The sequence below is a fragment of the Phycodurus eques genome, chromosome 12 (assembly GCF_024500275.1).
Source record: "Phycodurus eques isolate BA_2022a chromosome 12, UOR_Pequ_1.1, whole genome shotgun sequence".
Classification (NCBI taxonomy): domain Eukaryota; kingdom Metazoa; phylum Chordata; class Actinopteri; order Syngnathiformes; family Syngnathidae; genus Phycodurus; species Phycodurus eques.
In genome coordinates, this window is record NC_084536.1 from 3,736,768 (window position 1) to 3,760,880 (window position 24,113).

A 24,113-nucleotide genomic window follows, 5' to 3' on the forward strand; every position below is an offset into this window, starting at 1 on the left:
ACAACAACCAGGCAGCTATGTGGGGGGCAAGGTTGGCACACAGGACGGTTACGGGTTTGTGTGACCTCGAAATCACGAGGTGGGATCAAAACATTAAACAGTAACAGTAATATTGAGACAGAAGTTTAGTTTGGTCCGTGTTTATTAACAAAGAAATAATGCATATTGTTATTGTTATATTATCCTTCTATGGGTTGCGCCGCTGTTTTTTTTTTTTTTTTTTTTTTTTTCAAAATCAGTTGCTTAAAGGGTTATGACACCGTGACGATTGGTTAACTCGAAGTGGGAGTGGCCGCACTCCTGCTAGTTATAAAGTGAGTTGAGGTGAGTTCACTGACCGACGGCTCATATTTTTTTTTAAAAATCGTAAATTGGGTCATCTGTATCTGAAGGCACCACTGGATAGTAAAAAATAGAATTCCCTTCATATTTTGGAGCACTTCAATATTGGGGATTGAATTTTACCTTGACATTTTATTCCCACAAGGACAAAATCAAGCAGATATCTTTGGATTTACTAACATTGTACCGTATGGACAAGGGACAATGAAGACAACGAGCTGTTTACCAACATTTCCAAACGTGGCTCATATTTAAATATAGGATCATTAAAAAATAATAATAACAAGTCAAATAAAAAATTGACTTCAATGTTTGAAAGCAAATTGTTCTAAAACGTTAAATGCAGCTGCATTGGAGCTAAAAGTTGAGTACAATTGAGCTGTACTCAACTAATGCATTGCACCGGATTTAAAAAAAAATAATAATAATCATAAGTCACTGTAACATTATGCACAGGGTGAACATTTAATTCAGTGCTTTTTCACATCCAGTACTAGACTTTGAGAATCACAGGTGTAGATGTACCAAATAAGGTCGTTGTTGGTGAATGTGCCCCATTTGGTACAAAATGGATGAAAAGACATTTCCATTCCCTCTGCTCCAGTCAGTTGTTTTCCGAATGGATGCGTCAAAGTGTTTCGGCACTGAGGCACCGCTGACTCCTTTTCAGGATTCTCCTCCCTCGTTTGCCACACAGCGCACGAAAACCACAGTAGCATCCCTTCTTCTTTTCATATATTTAAATAAAATAAAAAACACAAGGGTGTAATTATCCGGCAAGGCAGCTCGTGTCAGCGTGTTTCCCGTCTTGTCGGATGACATCCCCCGCGCGCCCGACACTCCACACACACCTGCAGGTCACACAAAATGCCATATGTTCTGCTGCCACATTCACACGCGCTCGCTTGTCCGCCTTTTATAATGATCCCGCTGACCGACGTGCGTAGAGCCAAAGTTGGTATAAATGAAAGGTGACTCGCGTTTGCAAACTCCTCATTCCCTTTCCAAAACAGTAACGTGGAGACAGTGGCGGGCCTAGCTTGAATGGCGCCCTGCGCGAGACCTCCCTTTGCCCCTCTGCACCAGCAACAACCCACACACAGTCATGAAACACACACAAAGTGGTGGACCGTCAATTATAGCAAGTAACAATATAGCAACATACAATTTGGAACTACAATTAAAAAATAAAATGAAAAAATGTCTTGCGGTCCAGTCACCACAATAAATCAAATGAGTGTAGTCAAAATCCATGAGATATCTTGTAATTTTATGAGACCATAGCTGTAATATTATGCAAAAAAAATTACAATAAAGTCAGAATGATACTGAATTTGACAAAAAAATCTCCAAGATAAAGTATTCATTTTAAAAGAAATACTTCATTTTACTAGAACAAAGACAGAATGAAAACCGTCTGATTTAATGTGAAAATCTTTCTATATTCATATGTTGTACTGCTATCAGGAGGAAAACTATTTGATGTCAATAAAGTGGTAATGATACAAATGTAAATTGATTGGGATGAAGTTGTAATTCTACATAAAAACTACAAGACTGAAGTTTTAATTTGAAAAGACAAAATGTGTAATTACATGAGAATGAAGTCATTTAATTATGAGAAAAAAACGAAATAATTAAAAAATATATTTTACTGGAGCAATAAAATGATTATTTTAAAAACTACATCACTTGAGTTATGAAAAAAACGTGTACAAGAATTAAGTCGTAACATTATGAGGGGGGAAATACTCTAAATATGACGGGAATAAAAGTAATTGTATAAGAAAAAACTACATTTTTAACTATTGCAAGAAAAATAAAATTTTGTGAGGGAAAAAAACCCAGTTCATTTTAATTGAAAAATAAAGGTGGCGAACCATCAGGAACAAAATATTTGGGAGAACCAAGAATACATTTTTAATATAATACGTTTGAATTTGTTGATTTACTTTGTCGAAACGCAAACCAGATTTACAGGGGTGAACTGGACTGGACTGTTTGGAGAAACCAAGGCTCCACACATCCGCAGCATTTTCTGCTTGACTTTCAAGTAGATTTTCACTTCCTGGTCCATAACAACACGCCTCGTCCATCAACCTGTTAGCATCCACACGTTAGCTTTGCACGGGAAAACAAATATGAGGAGATGCTTTCGGGGCTGAGGCGAAGGCCAGATTGCGAGCGCGGCATCTGCTACGTCACCTCGTCGAGCCCGCCAGGTGACGCGGCAGATGTGTGCCGGGGGGTTGCTCGCTTGTGGTTTAGCGCTGCGTTCATTCCCACGAGCGCAGATGCCATTACATTGCGTGAGACTGTTGCGTAACCACTTCAATCCAGACGAAATCGACGGTCTAAAATACAGACGGGAAAATAGGCTACAACATGGCTTGTGCGGCCATCATGACCACTGAACCAAACTGAGTGTTTTAAAACAGATATAAATAAACACTGTGTAATCTAAGCTTTAAATGTCTGTTGCTTTATCCAGAAAGCAGCCCCAACTCCCCTCCAGATATAATGAGGGATGGTGGAAGCTAAAGTGGAGGTCTGAATGGTAATGACTAAGGCTTTCCTGCTTCTGCACAGACAGAGGGACTGAATTAGGATGGCAGAATTAGACATCGGGAGACAGTAATCGGACACGTTTAGCTGCAGGAGGAGGAACGGAGGGGAATTTAGCTCAATGTTTGAAAGACAAGAAAGACAAGAAAAAGGAGCTCAACTGGCAAAGCTTCAACAGCATTTCCGTTTTGTTTTGTTTTTTTCCTCGGGATGTTTGAAGCGTTGTAGATGTAATTCTTTCTCATTCTCGCTTGATGTACAAGTTCGGTTGCTCAACAGTCTGGGGTCTCTGTTGTCATTTTTTTTTTAGCTACACAAAAGAGAGACAGGTCTGGACCGCTGCTGGCAGGCCAGTCTAGTACTCACACTCTTATTACCAAGCCACGCTGTGCTGAATGTGACTTGGCATTGTCTTGCTGAAATAATCAGGAACATCCCTGAAAATGACATTGCTCGGTTGATAGCATATGTTGCCCCAAAACCTGTATATACCTTTCAGCATTAATGGTGTTCTTCACACACGCGCAATTTATGCATGCCATGAGCACGAAAATACCCCCATACTATCACAGGTGCTGGCTTTTGAACTTTGCGCTGATAACAATCCAGAGGGTCCTTGTCCTCTTTGGCCTGGAAGACAGACACGACGTCTACGATTTCCCAAAACAATTTGAAATGCGTGAGACCACAGCACACTTATCCGCTTTGCGTCAGTCCATCTCAGTTGAGCTCGGACCCAGAGAAGCCGGCAGGCAGCGTTTCTGGGTGTTGCTGATATATGGCTTTCACGTTACATGGTAGAGTTTTAACTTGCATTTGTAGATGTAGCAACGAACTGTGTTAACTGATCATGCTTTTCTGACATGTCTTTGTAGTGCATTTAATTAAATACACAGTCGGTGGAAAGGGAATTGCAATTCACTGTAGCTGTTTTAATCTGAATTTAACATTCAAACTTCATTTGAATTGGGGTTTGTAAAAAGTACAGTGTATAAAATATTTCAAATATCTCAATATTTCATCGGAAATGCATGACACTTGAGAAAAAGTTGTAAACTCAAATAGCAACACCAACATTTGTATGATGGCATTGGAAATAATCATTCACAGTAAACGTTCAAAGTGAACACAAACTGATATAAAGTGGAATGCATTTGTTTTCTTGTGAAGCTTGAGCCCACCTGCGAATAAATAAAACAAAACAAAAAAGTAATTGCAGTTGCGTGTAAGTAAAAAGCAAAACGATGTAAGACCATCTGTGGCCAACATTTGGCTTCTGAGTCCTCAGTTAACCCAACAACTCTTCAACTTTTGAACACGATAACCCTTCACCGCTTCAAGTTGCACAACAAAACATCACTTTTTACCTGCCGCAAGATGTTGTCGCCTCCTTCTGTTGTTTGCTTTGCAGCTCATTCGGCACGGGTATGCAAAAAAAAACAAAAAAACCTGCTAGTGCTACTTAGTTTAGACCGAAGTCACTTGCACTGCATTGAAGAATGAGCCGGAGAAGGCGCCGTATCAATTTTCCACATCATCTATCCATCATCGCGCAATACGACAAATACAAGAGCATGCGATCATTTTTGTTTTTCCAACCGTGTTTATTTTTTTAGCTGAGACTGTGTTAGGTCTGATACGCATCAAGATAATTGGGCTGTTTTGTCCGGATTTTGCCCCTCCCTGACGCCAGATTATTTTATGCTTCATAAGATGATTTTATAAATTCATCCCCACACAAAATATTGAACACGTTTAATATTTAAGATTGTCGGCCTGACCCGCTTCAGAGCGTATTACCAGGATAAAATTCACTCTCAGCGCACGTCAAACCACGTGATAGTGGCAAGCAATGGTGTGAGGTGCGTTAAGAGTCAAATTCAATAAATGGACTCTATGTATGTTTTTTTTAATAAAGAGCGAGCGACGGTCAAGGCAATGCTGTCAACAGGAAGACGGTGAATGATGGGAGGTGCAACACGTGAGCTCCTTTGGGGTTTTCTGCTTTTCCTCCTCGAGTCTGCCATCTCACAGCCTGAACAATTGACGCCCTATATCTGCATTGACCTTGAGGAAAATGCAGAAAGGCTTCGGGGACTAGTTGAGCGGCATGAAAGAGCAACCGGATGAACTGGACATTCCCAGAGGGTGCGGCTGATGCACCTCCAGACGCGCCCGCCACAGGGAGGAGGCCCGATAAGCATTCTCGCGTGGATAAGCCCGCCGCCGCCGCAAGGACTGCCTTCCCTCTACGTCGTCTTTTTACCCCCATGTGTGTGCGCACGCATGCGTTTGCTACAGTTCATTTACACACAGTGGCTATAACGTCCTTCAATCAGTGAGAAACAAATGGCTATATTTTAACATGTTCTGTCATTTCTGTTTAAAAAAAAAAAAAGTGTGTTCCACGGTATCACTAAAAGTTTCATGGCATAACTGCAAAGTAATGAGGCGACGAAATTACACGTACAAACACCGTCTTCCTTTTCCGTTTCGGTTTGCTGTTGGAAAAGTCACTTATCGCAATTCCTTGGGCTGAGCTTTACAAATGGTCTGAAATCTCGAGTGGGGAATATTTTGGCTTGGAGCAGATGGGGGGGGAGGGGAAGACGTCTGGCGAAAGGACACACTTTTGTGATGTACGACCATGTTGAGAGCGTGAACAGACACGTCGATGTGCAGTGGAGATGGTGCACTGAGGTGTGTGTGTGGGGGGGGGGTGTTCATGTTTATCTCTACTTGTGAGGCCACATTTTAAAGGGAACATATTACGTAATGTACTCTACAACTGCATTCGTTAGTTGGGTGGCTTTTCGGTGTTTCTAAACAAATTTTCATAACAACCGACCCCGCGGAGTTTCTCCACACATGATGTGATCACCTAGGCTGGGTGAAGATCCAGAGCCCCTTTTGAGTGACGCCCAGAATCCTGCCGCTGGACTACACTTTCTGAAAGGCGATCATACCGAGGCACTATCTCACAGAAACACCCAAATCCCCCTCAGATGTGAGATCCCTGCTTTCATGTTAAAGCCAAAAGGTATGCAGAGCTGCAACGGAGTTTTGTTGCCTGTGCTAATTGGCTTATTGACAAAAATGAGCTTAAAGTGACATAAAGTTGATGAGTATTTTATCTCACCTTCCTCAACATTGTGTATTTTGGCCTGGTAATCTGCAAACACGTTCGCTTGGAATGCAAATCACTGACCGTGCGGTCTGTCGGGAAATACGTGCGGATGATCGATGCGGTGCGGCGGACGGGGCAGCGGAGAGGAGGGGGAAAAAAGGACAATGCTTGATAACCGGTAGCCACTCGCGATGAAAGGATGACAAATGACGTCCATGAACGGTGGAAGTGAGAACTTGCCTACAACATGTTTCCCTGCGGACATGTTTGCTCATGTTCTTCTCCGTCAGTTCATTTGCAGTTTGTTTGAAGAGAATCATTATCACCATGTCGCTGCGACTTGACACATACGCTCACTGGCCACAGCATTAGGAACAGCTGGCAAAATGTAATGCTGTCCGACTTAAGGCAAAACTGGACAGTGAACCCGTGCGTACTGTACTTGCAGTGTGCCATTCGCAGCCATATTTGCTGTTTTGTTCGTTGTTGTTGTTTTGAAACCTAGCCTCTGTTACAATATTTGTTTTGAAAAAAAAAAAAAAAAAAAGTCAAGTCATTGTTTTTGTGTCCAGTCCAAAGCAATACAAATATTCCCAGTGGTCAGCTAGCAGTGGGTTTATTTTTTACTGGCGTTATGGCTCCCAATGGTTTTTCAGAGATTCTACTAATTATAATGTTAAATTTAATACTCCTTCTGAGCGTATCCATTCAAAATCATTTTATTTTCTTTTTTAACTGCCGTCGTACTGAATCTCATTAGATTGTGCAAAGGTGCCGAATGTGGTGCGAGCACGCAACGCGAAAGCCATCGTACGGAACATTAGTTTTGCTCCCTATCCTCTTGGTGGTTGACATTTTGAAGAGAATCGTTAACGATAACGTGCGAAAGTTAAAACGGAATTGTACTTCTGTTGCACTATAGTTCAAGAGAGATTAAGATTTGGAGCAAAAACATTTACTAGCAGGGAAGCTAAGTGACTCCCTGGAGGATTTTTGGCACTTGTGTGGTTGCCAGGCAACCAGGAAGGAATCAGCCAAGATAGAATCCTGGAGTTGACTCAAATGTAAAAGCAAGAATCAATTGTATAGCCCCTCCCCCTCCCCATTTCCGAGCCAACGTAGTGAATGAATCCGCATATTGCAAGGACAGGTTGGTGTCTTTTCCCGATCGATTTCAATTGACTGTTTTGATCAAAACAGTGAAATTATTATTTCGTCGTGAAGACATTGTAGTTATTTACTTGCGTTCCGGAACAGAATGGTGAGTTTTAATGGTTGACTGTTGTGCTCGATTTGTTTCTTACTTCCTGGAGATGCCCAGTGAGCCGACTCGTTTTGGAAAGAATCGGCATTAAAGAAACGTTAAATGTTAAATAAACATTTGGGCCAAATCTGATAAATGTGTGTGTGTGTGTGTGTGTGTGTCCCACCCCCTTTTTTCCGATGTAAGGCAGCAAAGGCACGAATATCTGATGTTTTGAAAACAGGACTCCTCTGTGTAACAACCCTGTGTGGCGTGTTAAGCGATTTTTCCGTCAGTTGAAGACTGAACGTAAGAAAATGTTTCAGTGAGTCTAATGTATGATCGATGTTTACGGTATGAGTTTGCAGTGTTAAAACTGCTAAGAAGATTTGACAGGTGACAGAGTGACAGTTTGGTGGCAGAAAGTCGGTCTACTCGACCGTTTACTGACGCCTGCTCGGAGCACGCGTGACGCGATTTGGGCACAGGCAGACAGACGCCGAGGCGGCCATATTGTAGTCGCCGGCGCTTATCACCGGCCCGTTCTGCATTGAACAACATTGCCCGTAGCCACGCCGGTCCCGAAAAATAGGGCAATATCTGTTCTCGGTTTGAAGATTTTTTTTTTTTTTTTTCCCCGCCCGCCCAATAAAAATGTTTTTCTTCAAACCAAATTAGAGCTACGGGATAGGTCTAGAAAGGGGACATCTGTCGGATCATTCTGCTGGTTTGAACAAATATACATATAATACAAATATGATTTTTATTTATTTTCTTTTATTTTTTATTATTGCCAACTCCCCTTTCAGTCCATCTGACTGCAATTGCGTTTCACTGCGAATTTTCGACGACAGTTTTTTTTTTTTGTACTCATCCAAACCCCCGTAAGCCGCCAGCCTGGCTGTTGCATTTTCTTAAGCAGAGCGCTTTTACCCAGCAGCTTTACACACACCGAATTTGCTGCAATCTAACCTGCGCACTTCTGCCTTTTTCTCTGCATTGCATGCTCCTGTATTATTTATTCCCTCAGACACTCGTGCGGCTCTGCTTTTGTTCTCCTCAGTCAGTTGCCCGTCATCACGCGCGCCGTGCAAACGTGGTGACCGAGATGCCGCGGATGCGCTAGCTGCCACGTTGCTTCTTCTGGGATGAATCGGGTGCAGTCTCAGTCGCCCGGGCCCATCTTCATTTTCACGCTTTCTTCTGCGTCCATCGACACAATGCCGCACCCGCATATTGTCCTTGCTTGGATGGATTCTTGCAGGTGTGTCATAAGTCTGCAAGTGCAATCAGCAGGAGGGGCAGGCGAGACGGGAGAGCCACCAGTGATACTGGTGACGACGCTGCCATATGTGACGCCTGAGGGCCGGCCATTTGTTCATGTGCTGTGCAGTGCACACATGATGGAATGGGATAAAGAGAATTTAGGTTCTGTGAGCAGTCATCGTGACAAGCTTGAAATTCTACACGAAAAGACCACAGAGCACACACATCGAGACTGCGGACAGAAAATACAGACGCTGTTGTATTTTTCTTTTGTACTGCTGTGTTCGGAATCAAAGTAAAATGTGATTACGCGTGTAAGCCTTAAGTGAAATTGTTTTTCTGGGGAAGTTTCTGCTTCAGTCATGTTTGAACACTATCGGAAAACAAGAAAAACACATTTTTGAGCGCACATTGGTATTTCTTATTGATATTGTAAGCATAAGATTAAATATATATATATATATATATATATATATATATATGTCGTGAGGCTGACAATATGTTGTTTCTACAGTCCGTTTAGAACCAGGCTCTCAAACTCATTTTCCTCATGGGCCACATGTGGTTTACTTCAAATTGCCGTTACGACCGTGAAAAGCATATGAATCGATAATGGCCTTGTTGTGATCAAATATGTTTAACAACAGATTGAAGTTGAAATCAGAAGTCGTGGAAAATCATGGCAAGCCAATATTTTAGTGTACGACTCTTGTTCAAGTGAAGTTGAGGAGGGATTACATGAAAACAAACGCTTGTTAAGCCGATCAAAGTGAAGAAAGGTCGGAAGGAAAAGAACAAATCCATTTAACGAGACAAATGAAGTCGACACACTTTATTTGCTTTACGGGACCACAAAAAATGATGTGGCGGGCCAGATCTGGCCCGTGGGCCTTGTGTTTGACACTGATGCTTTAGCCTGATATCCGGTATGCTAATTAGTTCCCCAGATGAGCCTCATTAAGGACGGTGCGCCACACCGTGAAGCAAATCACCGTTTTCACGCATCATGAGGAAAATGCCTTGTGAAAAGCATTCAAAACAACGCACATTTCAAGAAAATCCTGCTGCGGTTAAAAACGCTGTAAAATGAAGTCAGCGATTTGTTTCGGAAAGGCATCACGCGTGGGAAGCGAACTGCTGACAACGTGAGAATTACGGTGTGTCGTACTGAAGGATGACGATATGCTGTAGCATTTGAGTGTTCTTCAACATTTCAGTATTCCAGATTTTTAGAGGGGGAGGGGGCGTGGCTAAAACGGCAGCCAGTTTGGACCCAGTCGGGAGCCCCCGACGAGCCGAGCCCTTATTGAATCGTTCGAATAAAGGCATACTAAGGAAAGTTTCTGTCAGGCCACCGTGACCGTGAACAACCACCGGAGGGACTATCGATAGACACGAGGAAACAAGCGCGCAGCCGCAAGCTTTTCACGCGGGAGAATATGACCACTAAATTGTATCGGAAATGGACGAATGTTTTCATATTACTGCAAAGCAAACGTATGGAAGACTGACAATTTCCAAATGTCTTTCTAGATTTCAGTCAAATTGAACAACATCCCGCTCGTACTGATAACCGTGATCGTTTGGGTCACAATGATCATGATATCAAATGTTCGCATTGTTTCATCTCCAACGCGCGCCCCTGATTATTGTGCCCGCAATTAACAATATTTCATTTCTACCGCTGTAAAAGTCGAAGATTTTACCCAGCTCTCGCCTTAATTTCCAGGCCGACTTAATGGCGCGGCCCGAGTTCTGTTCTTCTGCCAAGGTCTCTCCGCCGACGGGGAGGGGACGCGGCGCGGAAAGAGGTCGTAATCAGCGGCGACGCTTCAGCTGTAATCACGTAGACCTTGACGGAAAGAAAAGACACAGACAAGTGCGGCGAGAGAAAGGGAAATATCCTCGGCCCTTTCATCGGGACACAAAGACGCGTGGTGGCTACGCGCCATCAAAAGTAAAGAGCGCAGGTGGAGAGTGCTTTTGATTTCATCATCCAAGAGGAGAAAGGCCAGAACATGCGCTACGTACGCGACACGGTAATGAGGCCAACTCGAAGACAACTCTCCCTCTGCTTTGCCGCGTGAGAGACTCTTCCTGGAGGGCTTTAATCAGTCGGGGGCGGAGGTTGCTAAGCCCCCCCGGACCCGTCCACAAAGCACCACATGAGTTGTTCCAGGTGGATCCAGAGAGGAGTGTGTGTTTTGGCGTTTGGCTACATTTCTTCTTGGTCCCCACAAAGAACAAAAATGTAGCATTTTGTGCTGCTCCACACACAGCCCAATTCGAGTACCCGCCACACGGGAACGCGCGTTTGGGTATATTCGGGCAACGGCTCGCTTTTTCACCCTCGTCCCGGCACTTTAATGAGTCCCGGCAAACGAGCGGAGATCATTCGTCCAGTCCGCCGTCGTACTCTGATCAGTCGCAGCGCGTTTCGAAAGCGTCCTGCCGAAGAATGTCCGAGCGAAGCTTTTGTTTCGGGGTCGGCTGTGTTTTTCTGTTTGCTTTTCTGTAGGACGGCCGCAATCGTTTCCATTCCCCAAAATCACACGTTAGGTTCATTGAAGATTGCAAATTGCCCATAGGTGTGAATGTGAGTATGAATGGCTGCTGTTCGTCCACGAAGTGAACCCCCGCTATTCGCGGCCGTGAGTGAAAGTGATGAGTTTGCGTTTCTGTTCGTTACAGTTCAGTTGTATTTAACATGTAAGTAAAATAAATCGGCAGAGAAACATTTAGGACAGAAAATGATACCTACAAAAACAAAAAAAAGGACCCTAAGCGGGATAAGCGGTGTTGAAAATGGATGGATGGAGCGCAACCTCTGTCTCGTTCTCGACACACTTTGGGATTGTAAAGGAATGTTAGTCGTGGTACTCAAGAGAGCTGAGAATTTCTCGGGTGGTACTTGGCGTAACATGTTTGAGAACGGCTCGTTTTGAATAAATACATCGGCTACAGTACTAACAATGTCCAAACTGGCTCACGAATGCATATATAAATAGGCGTGGACAATTCGATGAAGAAAACAAATCAACACGTTTTTTGGTTGGCCTTGGGAGGTCTGCGCTCTACTGTCCTACTTTCCGAAAACGCGGCCAGAAGATGTGAAGCGCTTTGAGTGTGATGAATAAATTGTTTCCTGTTTTCTTTTTATAGCGTGGATAAATATTCATCTTGGTGCAGTTGTGTGGGGGGGGGGAGCTATTGATGAGTTGAGCGAGGATGATCAAATCACAATCAGGCCGGACCGCCTGTACACCGCGTCCCGTTTGTGTGTGAATCCTCAATAATATTTGTCACGGAGGGCCGAGAGTGGAGCTTTTTTTGTCTCGTGAAAAATGCCCATCCTTCTGTTTCTGTCTTCTTGTTTTCTTTTCCCGTCTCCAGCCCTCCCCCGCCTCACTCGGGGGGGGGGAAGAGTTAAAGGCGTAATACTGAGAGCGCTCGAGCGAGGACCGCTCGTCCTGAATGCTAAGCAGCGTTGGCGAGGCACGCTGCGGCCGAGGACTTCCGGGCAGGGGCGCCGTTGGCTCATTTGGGGGCCCAACGCAAACCGGGTCACGGGGCCGTCCGCATCTGCGTACCGCAAAGATTTTCAACACTCATGTATATCGAGATGGAAGCTGACGCAGACGGAGCACAAGAAGTCGGCGACTGCACTTGACATTAAGGAGCAGCCGCGTTGCCTTCAAAGCTGTCGAAATCCGACCCGACTTGAGGCGACGTGTTGTTTTCCACAACTTGTAATATAGGCCTTGACAAAAGATCGAATGAAGGCCTCCTGCGTCAAATGAAGTGGTCTGTTCTGTCCTACGTTCTGATTGGCCAGTCAGCATTTCGGGGCGGGTCTCGTCGAAAGGCGACTCGGTGGGGGTTGATCGTGACACAGTTTTAGCTGTATAGCACAGACTTGAGCGTGAAAGTCGCTCTAAGAGCACTCGCCCTGACGTCCGAGCAGCACTCAGCAGGCCTCCTGGCATTGTGACGGCGCGCCGGCATAAAGATTTCATGGAGCGGTAGGGGACGCCGTCTGCGAGCTTTTAAATGTTTAAACGTTGCTATTTTCTTCCCGCCGCGGCGGGAAGTGAGCGTTTTCCTGCCGTGTCGCTGGTCCACTTCCTGTTGACCCGAACCGCAACAATCCACTCGAGGCACCCGCAAACCGATGTCCGTGTGATGTCAGCTGTGCATGAAAGCGGACAAAGTTCGCAATTCGCGAGGGGATGACAACGCAGAATGGATTTACATTTCGTTTGTGTTGGGGTTTCGCAAAACACTTTGCAGGCAAACCATTGCTCTTGCTCGTGACAAAATGACGTTTTGCTTTCCATCTTCCGAGAGAAATGTATTTTACGCGATTATTTTTCATAAAGACTGACGCCTCAATGACGGTTTTCTTTGATTGTATCGATTATCCAAAATCTCAAAAATGTTATTAAAAAAGGAATACAACTGAGAGATTGAAGACTAAATGTTAAATGACTGAAACATAAATTCAAAGTAGAGAGACATCAAATAAACAAACATGATGCTGCGATAAGTGATTTAAAAATAATAATAATATATGAAATTATAAAATTATGATTTTTTTTTTTTTTTTAAAAAGACTGTAAATTTTAAGTCAAAATAAAAGAATACAATAGAAATATGTGAAAGTAAACTTTAAATGAAATAAATGACATGTAATAAAATAGGATTCAAATAAATGTATGAAATAAAATCTGAAATTAAATTGAACAAATAAATGAAATGTGAAATGGACTTTAAAAACAATAACATTTAAATGCAATTAAATACCATAAAATAACAGGAATTAAATTGACTCAAAATATTCAGAAAAGATGGTTTTAAAAATAAAATAAGATCTGAAACTATTTTTAAAAAGAAATAAAATATTGAATGAAATTAAATACAATATATTATAAATTGGAAATCCAATAAATTAAATATGAATTGAATACAAAAGGATTATAATAGTAATACATGGAATAAAGTAAAATGACTCAAATATTGAATTACATTTTAAAGCAAAATGGAATTTAAAAAAAAAGACACCAAATCAAACAATATGTTTAATATGTAGAAATTCTCACCGGAGTCGGTTTGTTGTGGCAAAGAATAAGAATCTGTCCAAAAGCGAAAAAGCACATGTAAAGGAAGGATATCGTCATACTCCAGGTACCTTATTGCCAGTTACTCTGTGATTCCCATTCCTTGTATCCACGGCGATGCGGGAACTCGCTGATGGGGAGTGACCAAAGTTGGGGAACGAGCCCACGTCCATCTTTTCATCTCGGCGTCTTCATAAAGCAGCGGCACCGACAGGGAAGGTCATTTGACAGCCGCCGCCCACTCGCACACACTCCTTTTCTCACACTTCTTTTTCACACTTCTCGGCCCCTCTCGCTGACAGATCGCTTTCCACACACACGCACGATTTAAAATGGGGGTGCGAGAGGAGAACGTCCAACTCGAAGTCGGCGCAAAACTCACGCAAGTAATTGACTTCCGTTAAGTGCGCAGGCACGTGCACAGATAGACCCGCAGTGGTGCTCAAGCATGTGCCTTTCCGCTGGAGCCCATCTGCATTCGTCAATGTTTCAAAAAATAAAAATGGCCCTCGCTGTCTTTTCTTCTGTTTACTGACGTTTGTCGTGTTTGATGAAGCGAGTGGGGCAGGGAGATATGGACAGACGGACGGAAAGAGAATTCCCCAAAAGACTATTACTGGTTTACGATTCAAATTCCTCGTTATTTTGGTGCGAAAGCCTGAAGAAAAGAAAGCATGACCGCAAACATTTTGCAGTACAGTGTCAAGTAGCGCTCACAATCAAAATGGAAACAAGCGTGGAATATTTTTTTACAGAATATATAGAATAATTACACAGCATCCTGGCTAAAAGAAAGAAGAAGCTTAGGACTTTACTGCTGAACTTTTTGAGAATCGATTATCCTACAGACTTTTTTTTGTTTGTTTGTTTAACTACTGAAATGCATTTGATTCTTATTTATGGGGACTAGACTTCTATATGTTGGTACTGAGTCTATGATATAAACTCTGTACAGAATTTGAGACAGCAAAATTAGCCTTTGTCAAACGGCTAGCGTTAGCAATTAACATCATTGCACCCGCGATTAAGATTTTCGGTGGGGAAAAAAAACACTAGCTACAATTTTATACAAAAGGATTATAATAGTAATACATGGAATAAAGTAATATAATACTCACTCATACACCATGTTATATGTACATAATACATTTAACAGTGTCTTTAAAAATCACAGATGCTCCGCCGTCTTTATTTTTTGTTTGTTTGTTTGGTTTTAGGCAATGCTTTTCCACTGGTCCAACTGTGCGTCCGTCTGCAACCAATGTCCGTGTGGTAAACATGGACAACGCACAAAATGGTTCCGGGTGGCACCAATAGGCTTTTATTCATATTTGATATTGCAGAAATTATTGGTGGTCGACTAAGCCGAGATAGTCTATTTTTTCACAGCCCTATTTTTTTTTTAAATAACTTTGGCAATGGATGCCCTTTTGGTGTTTTTGTATTTTTATTTTTTTTTGGGTGGGGGCGAGGGGGGGGGCCTATTTGCGCATCTGTGTGCGTGTAACAGGGAGCAAGCCAGCGCATGTCAAAACTTTTAATAGTCTGGGACAGCAATAAAAAGGGTAACAATGACAAAGGGGAGAAAGCAAAATCAAATGCAATATTCACTCAGCTATTGTTCATACACTTCATGCAAAATGAATGAAGGCACCATGAAGGCCTTCAGTTCCCACGCCACCAACACTCTGTGCAATGTCTCCCTCTCGTGGCCATGTACTAGTAGTACAACACGCATCTCATGTAATGTTCTGCTCAGGAGGAAAGAGTCGAAAAAAAGCTTGTTTTTTTTTTTTTTTTGTACGATACCGTAAAATATACAAAATGCTGACGTCAACATGCAATATACACTTTTAAGGGTCATCTTAGCTAGTGGTGTAAGACCCTTAATACTGTATGTTGCACACAATGTACACAGATGTCAATGGGAATTTGTGAATTTAGTTTGTGTAATTATTTTATTATTTAAAAGTAAATGAATAGTGGGAATTTGTGGGCTTTCTTTATGTCATTATTTTATTTATGTAATAACAAATACAGGGAATTTATGGGCATTACTTGTGTTATTTCAAAATTAACAAATTGGAATTTGTGGGTTCTTTTTATTTATTTTAAGATAAACAAATAATGTGAATTTGTTGGATTTGTTAAGGTAATCATTTTTGTTGTTTTATAATAGATAAATAATAGGAATTTGGGGGTTTTATTAGTTGTTTTTTTTTTTAAATAAATAAAAAATGTGAATTTAGCTCATTTATTTCATGTAATTATTTGTATTATTTTAAAAGGAACAAATAATGGGAATAAATCGGATTTACAAAAGTAATTATTGATAATAATGAGAATTTGGGGGCTTCATTCATGTCATGACTTTGTTGTTTTAAAATAAAATAAATGATATTGGGGTGGTTTTATTAATGAATTTATTATATCATCTTAACATTTTAAAATGTTTATTTTGTTCACTTTATTTCAATATTTCATTCATTGTATTGTTTTGTTTTTTTTAAAAGACAAACCTCTTTTATTAAAAAAGACAAATTTGAAATAGATTTTGAAAGATGAAGCTTGAATTTAGAAACGCGCAACTCCAATCTTTTCGGCTGAAGAGGCTGCCAGATTGATGATGATTTATTATATTTGTTCGTCAAAACGCTGAAATTAGTACAAAGATCTTTCAGCGTTTGCAGACACCCGCCCATTTGTTCCTTAGTTCACGCGCAAACAAAAAGTGAAAGAGAGTAACTATAACACGTTTACACACAACACGTACGGTTTGTTAAACCAGAGTATATGAATATGATAACGACAAAAATAAAGGTTCTGTGCATGGAAAAAAAATAAAAAAAAAAAATAGATAAAACACAGCGGGAATCTTCATTAGTTTGCCAAAATAAGTCGACTTGTAAAGCTGGGGCCTTTAGTGTCACAGAAAAAGCAAATAATCAAACCCTCTTCATAAAAAAGAAGAAGAAGAACTTCGCCATGGCAGAAATTGCCCTTTAGCCACAATTGTGTCTGGGCTCCAGGAAGGATTATGACAAAAGTCTGCTTTAATGTTTTGGTCTTTAAGAAAATACCAGCGTGGGGGCGAAACGGTCCAGTGTATTGATCAATAAATGTGGACTTTTGGATTGCTTTGACATCATGACACACATCAGATCATGAAGGACTGAGTGGCTTTGTAGGTCTTGATCTGCGCAGAGCACACAGAGACACAATCAGCAGGAAACCGTGGCTTATCGGCGACGCATCGAAGGCGACACGAACGAACGGGACTCACGTTGTGGATGGGCGGAGGAGGTGGAGGAGGAGGAGGAGGGTTGTACGACTTGGTGCTGCAAAACAAAGGGAACAAGTTCTTTTAAGTGTTAACAAAAAAACATTTCTATATATATTTTGGGCCAAATAAAACATATATTCCATAAAACACTACACTAAAACACTCACCTTTTTGTTTTCTTCTCTTCTGGTTGGAGGGAGAAAAACGGGAGATGGTCATCACAATCGTATAAGATATTACGGTAGTCGGCATATTCACTGCTCACAATATCGAGGATGTTTTCGGACCCCCTGAAATGTTTTTGTTATATTGCAGCCATTTGTTCAAATCATTTAAGCTCTTTTTCACCCCCCCTCATTAATGTACACACAGCACCCCATATTGACAGAAAAAAATTAATAAAAAATTGTTGACATTTTTGCAGATCTATTAAAAAAGAAAAACTGAAATATCAGACTCATATATTGAACTCGGGCGCTGTCCATTTCTTCTGCTCGTCCTTGAGATGGTTCTCCACCTTCATTGGAGCCCGGCTGTGTTTGATTATATCGATTTGGACTTGATTAGGAAAGCCGCACCCCTTTCTCTACAAGACCTCACAGCTCACAGTGCATGTCAGAGCAAATGAGAACCATGAGGTCAAAGGAACTGCCCGAAGAGCTCAGAGACAGAATTGTGACAAGGCGCAGATGGGCCTGAATACTTTTATGGCTGCGTGATGTTTCAGTTTTTCTTTTTGAATCAATCAGCAAAAATGTCAACAATTCTGTGGGTTTTTTTTCTGTCAATATGGGGTGCTGTGTGTACATTGAGGCAAGTGGGTGAAACATTTAAGGGGGTCTGAATACCTTCCGTACCCACTGTATGTATCCCAGACCAAGATGAATAATTTCACGTTTTTCCACCAATAATGTGACCTTTCATGTTGACAACTCAATCCATTTTTTTTCCTTCAATCTCTTTGCGAGGGGGAGCAATGTGAAAATGGCAAAATGTAATTGCCCCACTGCGCACGCCCTCTTGTAACTGAGATGTGACCTGCCGCCATTTAAAGTGCCTCTGATTGGTTCATTCTGAACACAGCCACGTCCCAATTATACGAGGATGTGCACTGCTGTTAACATTAATGGCGGAAAAGTTTTGAAAGGATTTATCTTGGTCTCATTTTTTTCGCATCCCCCAAAAAACTGGGATTCTAACTGGGGTGTGAAGAATTTTGTATATCCACCGTTTAGTCCTATGTACAATGTCTTTTTGCATTCTACGTTACTCCCGTTGATCCTTGCTTCCTGATACTGAAATATATCTTATTTCACGTCCCAGGTTTCCATCTCGAACGTGTCGCCGGTAGATGGTCGGCTCGGTGCACGTTTCGCTTCCCGTGCTCCGTTTCTAAGGCGCAAAACGGAGCTGGGGTAAGCGGTGACTCACTCTCGCGGCGTCCTCGACGGCGGCAGACGCACACACAGATGCAGCAGAGGAGCGTGACGATCACGAAACCCGAAGCGCCGGCGATCAAAATGGTGATATCCACCGGATCTGCAAAAACAAAAATCTCTTTTGTGAATAGACGTGTATAGCCCATATGAGTTGAGGTGAGGGGGGGGGGCTTACAGTCAATAACTTTTAGTTGTTGCGCCACGCAGCTCTTGGGTGCCCCCACACTGTTGGAGGACTCGCAGCGATACATCCCAGAGTCCACTTTGGATACGCTTGTAAACTTCTGCTCCGGGTGGAAGAGTGGAAGTCAGAGAGAGGAAGAGCAACAGCCGCATTCAAACGTGTTCCTTCACGCATCCCCACGAGTGCACAAATGTGGGCACTGTGCTCCACGCGCCATGTGTCGCACAGCGGGCGCTCACTCACCAGCGTGCCCCTGCGCGCGTCCATGCTGTACGCCGCGTCGGACGAGACCTTCAGGGCCCTGTTGTCTTTGTACCAGCTGTACGTCGCCGGGGGCACGCTCTGCTTGTCTTTGCACAGGAGCTCCAGGTCGGAGCCCGCGAACACCGAGGAGGGCACCTCGCACGACGGGATGTGGGGGGGCACTGAGGACACGTGCGCGACAGCGGCGTTTAAAGAAGAAATGCTGTCATGTACGTATCAGTGACAGCTAAAAATGTCATAGCGACTTTTTTAAAAAAAAACGCAATTCCGCTCTAACGTTCAAAACAAACGTTGTAATCAAAGCAGAAAAGATATCAATAACATCTATCATATAGAGACATTTCTATTGGAAATACTGTCGATTTGAAACATGAATTAAAACTAAATCATTCAAATAAAATATATACTTATGTATAATATGGGGGAAATCACATGCAAATATGAACTGTAACATATAACCTATGTCGAAACATTAAGTTTCACTTCATTTCACGTATTATCAAAAGATTTATTTCAATATGACTATATTTTGTAAAAAGAAAATAAGAACTGCGGATGGCCAACTGCGTGACTATAAATTATAATTATTAAAGTAATGATACACAATAAAGTGTATAATAGCTATCACCTCATCATGAATTTAATTCTCATATAAAATAAATAAAAGCTTGACTAAATTCCACCTTTACAAACAACAACATCACATAATAATGATAATAATAATAAGATGGATTATGAAGTATAACCACAATATGTTGATAAATTAATCCTCTCTGCCAGTGTCAATTATATATATATATATATATATATATATATATATATATATACACACACACAGCCTTTGCATTGTACTGTGCATGTGTACCTAATATTGTGGATGACAGACGCATACCGTGTACATCGAGGGTCACCGTGGCCTCTCCGAAGTTGACGTGGTCGTCGCTGGCGGTCACCTCGCAGCGATACTCCCCGGAGTCTTTCTGTGTGACAGAGTGGATGGTCAGAGCGGCTCCCTCCATCTTGGCCCGGCCTGCGTACGAGCCTGCGGTGGCCGGGGAACGAAGAATGAATGAAAGGCACAAAAAAAAAAAAAAAAAAAAAAAAAAAAAAACGGGATGGAGGTCGTCACCCACCGATGAATTTGTTATTAAAGTAGACAAAGGTCACAGCTTTTTCTTTTTTCTTCCACTCGATTCGAGGGTTCTGGTCCTTCTCGGTGCGGAAGTCGCAGGACAGGACAGCATCTGGGAGGACAGGACACATTCGAGTCCACTCATGATTGTGATGCAGGATACCTCATGGCTCACCTTTTTCATGAATATGCGCCGTAACAGTGGTGCCTTGACTTCTAATGTATAAGTGTAATCTGTTCCGGAACCACTGTCGTAACTTAAATCGCAAATCAACTTTTCCCATTGAAATGAATGGAAATGCATTTCATAGCCTTCCAGGCCACCCCAAAAAAATAAATAAAAACTAGCACGATATTGTAAAACATTCATATAAAAACATAATCAAATGATTTTCTTTCCGCCTAATTAAGCTGAAAATTAGTACATTCGTGCATTGCGCCTTTAAACGCCGTCCGTCCCGTCCTGTTGTGTTGAAAGCAATTATCACTATCCAACTATTTTATACGTGACACTATACAGACGCTGGCATAAATATCTAATTATCTGAATGCGGGAAGTTGCAGCAAGAAGAAAAAGTTTCCCCCCAAAAAAAGTACGCTGGAGTTGAAGCGCTCTCACCTGTGTGTTCATGGACCTCCACTTTGGTTTTAGACGAGCTCACGGTCACTGACATACTGACGGGACCTGCAAGGAGCGAAAAATGAACTCGCAACTTTACATCTCAGAGCCAAAAGAAGACGGAGAAGAAGGAGGAGCTTTGAGAGGCCTGCTAACCATTTTCTCAGACAAACGAATAGATCGCACCACAAGGTGGCATTTTGACGTCATATTTGGAAAAATAGGTCATGTTTGAGAGACACGACGCATGACTAGAGAGCCAATCACAAGCTCCGGCTTTAGGGGGAGAAGGGGGGAGACATTTTTTTTTTCTAACGGAACTACAATTGTAACCATAGAAATTCCCAAAAGTTACTGTAATTTATTTCGAATTTTTCTCCCAGTAATGTCATGGATTACACTTACATTTATTTTGCTATTAAATTGCGACATATAATGAGTTACTCCCTGACGCTGACATTCACACACAATTTGTGAAGGATTTGCCAATTGTAGTTCAAGACCAAATGCTTATTATCTTACTGTACCGCGTGTGTGTGTGTGTGTGTGTGCGCGCGCGGTGTCTGGTGGTACCAGGAGCGCTGCTATGTTTTGGAATGTAAAAGTGATGGACGACTTTCAGATGGGGGCGGATTCACCCCGAGACTGGTCACCTCCTCCTCGCACACCGAAAGACGGAGCAGAATGAAGCAAAAGCGTCGACTGAAACTCCTTGACAAGCATTGTATTATATGCTCATATTTGGACTACTTCTCCTTTACGTGACTTTTTGAGTAAACAAGGAGCAGATCGTGAGAAGCAATCATGTCGCGGTGTCCCGAGCCAACTTCAAAAGCGAGTTTGGTCCTGCTAAAGCGGACCGCGAAGGCCTTGCACATCTCGGATTCGAACGGGATCAGATCTGGCCCCCGCGTCGAAGTAAACGCAACCTGCGGGGCGGAAACGCATCCTGCCTCTCAAGACCCTTCGCACCATCACAATATCACTAATGTGCAATAAGACATTCATGCAAGAAAAGAACAACCAAAAAAACATTTGTCACCGCATGGTCTTTAAGTTAACACAGCGCTGTTATACAAGGAAAAGAAAAAAAAATGCTGAACTGCTATAAAAAGCCCAGAAACATTAGTTTATAATTCATAGTCAAAAGTCATAAATATCACAATTTTCACATTTCCTTTAGCCTGGAGTTTACTTATCTTCTAAATGAACGTCACAAACTTAGCTATTCTAAACTCAATTTGAAAAGTTAACCTAACAAACGCACTGTGGACACTGCATGCTGTGTCGCATGTGCACGTTTTTGTACGTGCACCCCGAAGGCAACATTTTACACGTTCATATTAAACGAACAGAGAACAACATGCGAATCCGTTTAAAGTTGTTTGTTGTTGTTGTTTTTTTTTTTTTTTTTAAACACTCACAGTGTATGCAGAGTAGAAGTAGAAGCGAGAACATCATCATCGTCATCGTCGTCGTCGTCGTCTTCTCGTCCGCCACCACGTGCGGGTTCAGTCGGACGTGCTCGTGTGTGTGCTTTTTGTGTGCGCGTGTCTGAGTGTGTGCGTGCGTGCGTGTGTGTGTGTGTGTGGACCTTCTTGAGTTTCATGCAGAGAAAAAAAAAAAAAAAGGGCGCGAGCGCGTGTTGGGGAGCAAATGCCGACACGTGACCGTGACGACACTTTGTTTTGCTTCATCATCATCATCATCATCGCAACATTTTACCCAATTAAAGGCCATGTTTAAATAACTGTTCCATTATTACACAATGTTTATTATTATTAGTAGTAGTAGTAATATTAGTAGTGGCTGTATGTTGCTGTTGTTGTTGTATATTACACAAAACAATTTTGGGGGAGACAATATGTTAACATTAAAAACATCATATTATGATTAGTATCAATATTATATTATTATTATAAAATATTATATCCAAAAATTATTATTAGTATTACATTTTGCAATAGTTTATCCTCCTAAAACATTATTAAAAATGTTTTACAGTAAATAAAATGTGTCTTAACATTACTGAAGACGTAAATGAATAGATCTTCAATAGTTGAACACAGGAATGACAATAAGAGACGAACATTTTGTAAATATAAACAAATATGTCAGTTTGTATATTATGAAAATCAAAACAAAAAAAATTATTCACAGTATAAAGAAGACAGTGTAGTAAGTATAGAGGTAAAAATGGGCAATTTTACAATTAAAAAGTAATCATTTTATGACAATAAAGTCAAATTATTACAAGAATAATGCGCCGGCGTTAAAAGAAAGGGATCATTATTGTATGACAGAAAAGTCATAATTTTACAGGAAAAGGGAAATAAAAACAAAAAATAAAGTTGTAATCGTTCAAATAAATTGTCACGGTACTTCAATGTCCTCATTAATTCATAAATCATACTCGTATAAGAATAAAGTCACTGTGTGCAGAATTATAAGGCTAGTCTCATTTTTTAGGATCATTTTTTATTCATCGCCAACCACGGTGCTTTAGGTTAATCCAGAACGGTACCGTGCGCCGTACCATATACTGTTTGCACGCATACATACATACATACATACACATATATATATATATATATATATATATATATATATATATATATATAAAAGTGGGGTTTAGGCTTTCTTAGGAGAATATCAATATGTGGACAATTATTGGGCATAAAGGATATGGTCCAAATAATTCACATAGACTTAATCACAGTGCCCCCATACAGCTGTAATTATTTGGTGATGCAGAGGCCTCTTGGTGTCATCGCGGTGATTTTGCTGCAGCGGAAGAAGCAGAGAAGAAGAAGCAGCTGCAGCCTCAGCTGCAGCCGTGTCCTTGCGTGTTGGGTTTCCCCCCCGCACGGGCCACACAAGTGCCCATTGTCGCCCGTGCCACATGCTTACATTTGGGGCCATATGCGCGCAAGCGCACGCACGCACGCACACAAAACACACACACACACACACACAGAGACAGGGGATACAAACACACCAAATCTTCGCCACCACACCTGTTGACTCTGTCAGCTGTCGTCCTGTGAAACACACACACACACAAGCACACGCTTATCACATGACACTTTGCACAGGCGTGTTGTCCACCCTCACATAATAAATCCACCACATTAGGTACAGCTGCAATACAAGAGCGGAGAGGTGTCGCTAATATTTTGGTCGCCTTATTTAGCGTCATGAGAAGGAGGGGGCAAAAAGCGAAAGTACAAGAACAAATACATCGTAGGAAACCGTGCTGAGGGGTCAGGGCTAGCGCCGACCTACACGTACAACCGAAATTCTGATACAGCGGTGCCTTGAGATATGTGCTTGTCCGCGTAAGACTGACAGATGGCTACGCTGTTCGTTGAGACAGCTCAACTCCTCTCAGCTAATCAGTACGGCGGTATGCGGTACGGTGTATCGTTTTTATGGTGGCACACAGTAAGATAATGACCCCACAATTTACCATCTCAAGAGAGTAGCATGAAGGATTTTGGTTGTAGAAATGACTTAAGTGTTGAATGAATCT

At 41.9% G+C, this 24,113-nt stretch overlaps 1 protein-coding gene across 1 annotated transcript; it reads right to left on the reverse strand.

Moving 5' to 3' along the window:
- Positions 1–16,069: 16,069 nt before the first annotated feature.
- jam2b (junctional adhesion molecule 2b) lies at positions 16,070–22,132 on the reverse strand. The gene is made up of 10 exons (XM_061692189.1): positions 22,006–22,132; positions 20,582–20,647; positions 19,964–20,074; positions 19,723–19,872; positions 18,810–18,991; positions 18,558–18,666; positions 18,375–18,482; positions 17,111–17,129; positions 16,944–16,998; positions 16,070–16,856 (listed from the first exon to the last, which is right to left on the reverse strand). The coding sequence occupies exons 1-10, from the start codon at positions 22,049–22,051 to the stop codon at positions 16,818–16,820; spliced, it is 885 nt and encodes a 294-aa protein (XP_061548173.1). The 5' UTR covers positions 22,052–22,132; the 3' UTR covers positions 16,070–16,817.
- Between the last annotated feature and the right edge of the window lie 1,981 nt (positions 22,133–24,113).